This window comes from Sinocyclocheilus anshuiensis, unplaced genomic scaffold (assembly GCF_001515605.1).
Source record: "Sinocyclocheilus anshuiensis isolate Anshui unplaced genomic scaffold, SAMN03320099.WGS_v1.1 scaffold794, whole genome shotgun sequence".
In the NCBI taxonomy this organism is placed as follows: Eukaryota; Metazoa; Chordata; class Actinopteri; order Cypriniformes; family Cyprinidae; genus Sinocyclocheilus; species Sinocyclocheilus anshuiensis.
The window spans coordinates 408,583-413,219 of NW_015547683.1; the positions used below are offsets into that span (position 1 = coordinate 408,583).

The 4,637-nt window shown below is 41.5% G+C and overlaps 1 protein-coding gene across 1 annotated transcript; it reads right to left on the bottom strand.

Moving 5' to 3' along the window:
• Window positions 1-42: 42 nt before the first annotated feature.
• On the bottom strand, window positions 43-1,409 carry LOC107703172 (apelin receptor A). The gene is made up of 2 exons (XM_016505721.1): window positions 1,149-1,409; window positions 43-1,088 (listed from the first exon to the last, which is right to left on the bottom strand). The coding sequence occupies exons 1-2, from the start codon at window positions 1,257-1,259 to the stop codon at window positions 117-119; spliced, it is 1,083 nt and encodes a 360-aa protein (XP_016361207.1). The 5' UTR covers window positions 1,260-1,409; the 3' UTR covers window positions 43-116.
• Between the last annotated feature and the right edge of the window lie 3,228 nt (window positions 1,410-4,637).

Genomic DNA, 4,637 nt, shown 5'->3' on the forward strand with positions numbered 1-4,637 from the left:
AGTTCACCACATCAGAACGGACCAGCCGTCAATTATAGATTTCCACCTTTTTAACCCCTCAACCCAATGTTTTTTTTCTTCAACTTCATGATTTCTGTTCTTCTCATTTCGTTCCCTCACACTTTGGTGGCCAGCGACTGCACCTCCGACTTTTGAGTCTGGGCACTGAGGGTTGAAGACATGGAGCTCATGTGCCCATGCATGGCCTTCTTCAGATTCAGCAGACACAGGCACTGCGAGCGGAAGCGCAGGTCAAAGAAGGCATAGAGGAACGGGTTGAGGCAGCTGTTGACGTACGCCAGGCATGTGGCATACGGATGAGCCAGAAGCAGAAAGTTTAGGAAGCCGCATGAGGTGGGCGCCAGGTCTAGATATGACAGCGCATCCATGCTCTTCAGCACATGGAAAGGTGTCCAGCAGAAAGCAAAAACCACTACCAAGGTAGTGATGATCTTCAGGAGACGACGCTTCTTCTGGTCTTCCTTGCGCAGGTGGCTGAAATGCCGGGTGACCGTGCAGCCGATGAAGCAGTAGCAGACGGTCATGGCCAAGAAAGGCAGAAGAAAACCAAGAGCGGAGGACGAAAGGCTTAGACCTGCAATCCAAAGGGATTCGTGATGCTGATTGAGAGTGACCAGGCTGAAGTCCATCGCACAGGTGGTGCGGTTGTTCCCGGCGTCATTCACCGTAGTGCGGAACAGGAGAGTTGGCACGGCCAGCAGGCACGAGAGGAACCAGATGGCACCCAGCGACGCCAGCATGGTGGCCCGGGACCGGAGCCGCCCGCTGGACAGAGAGTGGACGATGGCAAGGTAGCGGTCAAAACTCAGACAGGTCAGGCAGAAAACGCTTGCGTACATGTTTACTAGCACCACATAGCTGCTGATCTTGCAGAGAGCCACGCCGAACGGCCAGTGGTAACCCAGCGCGGTGTACACAGCCCACAGCGGCAGCGTGATGACGAACGTCAGGTCCGCGAGCGCCAGGTTACCGATGTAAACGTCTGCCGCGCGCCGTTTGGATTTGGCGCGCCAGACGGTGAAAATAACCACGCCGTTCCCGGAGAGACCGAGGATGAAAATGAGCATGTACAGCACGGGAATGAGAGAATAAGACGGCTCCCACTCCCCGAGGATGAAAATGAGCATGTACAGCACGGGAATGAGAGAATAAGACGGCTCCCACTCTGAGTAGTCGCACGCAGTCTCGTTATCTTCATAGTAGTCGTACGAGTCAGCGTATTCCGGCGTTGGCTCCATTTGGTGAGGGCGCTTTAGTTTTGAGTCCGTCAGTTTTCTTGTGCAGTTTTATCCGAATGTCTGGTCTTACTTTTATAGAGTTCAGTGAGAATGTTTGGATTCTTTTGTCTGAAACAAGAGTCTGAGGTAAGTTTCCCTCACTGGAAGCTGAAGCGCGTCTGTGTGAGGGAGAGAAGCGCCCTGTCTTTTTAAACTCCAGACTTCTCACCCCTCCCTTTGGACCCATATATCGGACCCCTTATCTCCAGCCAGCCCCCCCACACACACACACTCCCACCCACCACGGCACCCCCCTCCACCCTTGGGCCACGCAGTCGGCAGGAGCGAGTGTCAACAAAGTGAGCTTAACCCTTGTTTTTCTTCTTAATGAAAAAGTAATGGCCCGCTCGTCTTTCAAGTTAGATTTAGCTTAAATTGTCTGACAAAAAATGTTTTTGCGTCACGTCTCATTTACGACACTTTTTAAATAAAAAATGAGAAGAAACAACGCAGAGTCACAGCAGGATTTCAATGCATAGCCTATTAACTTTTCCACACAGTAAACATTTGTTCATTCACGTCAAACAGACTTAAACATCTTGGCCAAATAAATTATTTATAAATAAATAGGCTACATTTATTTTTAAGTAGCCTATTTTTTTTTGTCAGCCTACTAAAATTAGCCTATAAGCTTAAGTTTAATCGCTTCCTGAAAGTTTTATGTAAAACTTCGTTGCACTTTTTCAAAACATTTGAATTTAATTACTGACGAAGAATAAAACTGAGAGGACTTATTAAATAGAGTGTGACAGAAATTATTGTGAGTTAAATGAATTAAAATAAATATGCTATAATAATGAAAAGATCTGTTTGAGAAAAAGCCTCCTTTTGGAAAGAAAATGCATGTAAAAATAAATGAACAGCCCTGGCAATGTGTGTATTATTGATACCTGAATTAGCCTACTGTTTTTCTTTCTTTCTTTTATTTTTTTTTAATTTTTTATTAATCATGTTACACTGCAAGTCTATCTTTTTTATTAATTACTGCCTACAAATTGGACGGTAGCTCTGACTGTATGGCACCAAATTAAACTTAACTAAACAAAACAAAACATGCAAGCCTGAACAGATTTCAGGCAGGTTCCTAGTGAAACCAGAGCCTGGGACCAAATGATAATGTAAAAGAAGCATTGCTCTGTGATTTCCTCTCACTCAAACATCACATGAAGGTGACATTCAGTCACTTCAAACACTCTGCTTCATACAACACACCACTGCAGCCTCTCTAATATGAAGAAGAGATTTACATGCACATTTAAACTCTTAAAGAGAAACAAAAACAGACCTTTATAAATACTGACTTCTTTAAAAATATTATTACATTGTATAATGCTTAATATAAAATTAATAAACATATTCTGTGTAACTTTATTAATTCATCTATTTATTGTAATGTGGCGAACTACTGAGAAACTGACTGATTTATGCGTAAATAAAACTTACTTTCGTTCCCCCTTTAAACGGAGCCGAATCGTAAAATCCAATTAGTTCAGTGAGTCTGTACATTGCTCGGTACCTTATAAAGCGCTCAGAGAGTCTTTAGTGCTTAGATCACATGTCAGCAAAGGATTTGGATCTGTGTGAATTTAATTCTCACTTTCTTGCTTTTATTTGCATGATAAAAGCAGACACAAACTCGCAAAATAAACAAAAAACAAAAGGAAACGACGCATTTGACATTAACGAGTTTCTTAAGGACGCGTTGTTCACGCGTTACACCCAATTTGCAGCACCTGAAAAAAGGCAGTTAAAGCCAAATAGCTTGGATTAATTGAGAGCAATTCACATTCAAAACAAACAGGAAAACGATAGGCTACACCTAAGATATTTTTCCTTATACATCTGAGATGCTCTACAGACGATTATCCTTGAAGAAGTTCTCATGAGCTCTCTGTTAAATCAGTTGTTTCATATATCTGCAAAACTATTTACACATACAAATCTTGTTTCACACACTGCACTCCTTACATTAATTTGCAATCACATTTAGGGGGATCAGTGTGTAAATCCATTAATCAAAACTTATCAGAGTATCACTCTCCACAACACTGATGAGATCATCTGCAGATCTTCTCCATCACGTAATGAACCAGTATCTTCTACTCAAGTGCTACAGGATTGTAACCATTTTAATTGAATAAAATGAGTTGTAGTATATATAACAATTTACTGACAGTGTGAAGTAAATGTGTGACTAACACTGAGGACTAATGTAAAGACAACATAGGCATGCAATGCATCTCTGACCAATTTGTTTAAATGCATCAGATTAGATATAAAATGTGTGAATAGTCCCACTTATGGCAAAGCATACATTTGAATAAATGGATGTTCACCTTTTATTCTGAGGATACTGTCTGCACATGCCCATGAGAATGAAATCTTGTGGCATCAGTTTTGGCATCACAGCTTTCTAGAACACTGCATCTGTGGTATGATCTATATTTTTTTTGGTTCGTAAACATCTCAAGATTTAGATTCAGAACTCACTTTAAATGATACTAACCAAAAACTTTCAGGTGGTCTTGGTTATTAGTAAAATAACCATGTTGATACATATCAAACAGGTTCTTTTTTTTGGCATTGATGGTTCACAATTTTGGATGATGGTAACATTTATGGAACCTTTCCATCGGACAAAATGTTCTTTATAGTGGAACAATGTTTTTTAGATTATTAATTTTTTTTTCAGTTGTTAAGAGCTGATTAGTAAAAGGTTCTTTGGGGAACCCAAATTGGCTCTTCTATGGCATCACTGCAAAAACATATATTTTTTAAAATTATATACTATAAATGATCATCATAAGTTAGTAAATCAGATTCCTCAGGGTATGTGTCTTGAATACTCCTCAAAACAGCTGTTAAATGATGCCTCACTGAAAAATTACTTTAAAGATGAGCTATTTAAGCGAGGTCATGGTTCATATTTTGGCATTATTACTCACGCCATTCATATTGGTTGAAATATTACTTGTAGCCATAAAGTATCAATTTGAAGTTTGCATAAAGTTAGTTAAGAGCTCCTGCTGTGCACGGAGGCGACTGGGTTGCTCTCCGTGCCCCCATAATCCTTTGCCCTGCCCCAGTCTGCCCCTCACCCCTTCCTCTGCATGCTGTTTTTGTTGGACCTCGATGCTTCATATCGGGAGAAACTAAAACACTCCACACACTCCCACAGCAGACAGCCTGGCAAAAACAACAGACAGTTTCCTGCTTAAATCAAGCTGGCAGGCCCTCAGATCAGACTGCGCCCTCTAGTGGATTTCTAAACAGACAACACACACACACACACACACACACACACACACACACACACACACACACACACACACAGACAGA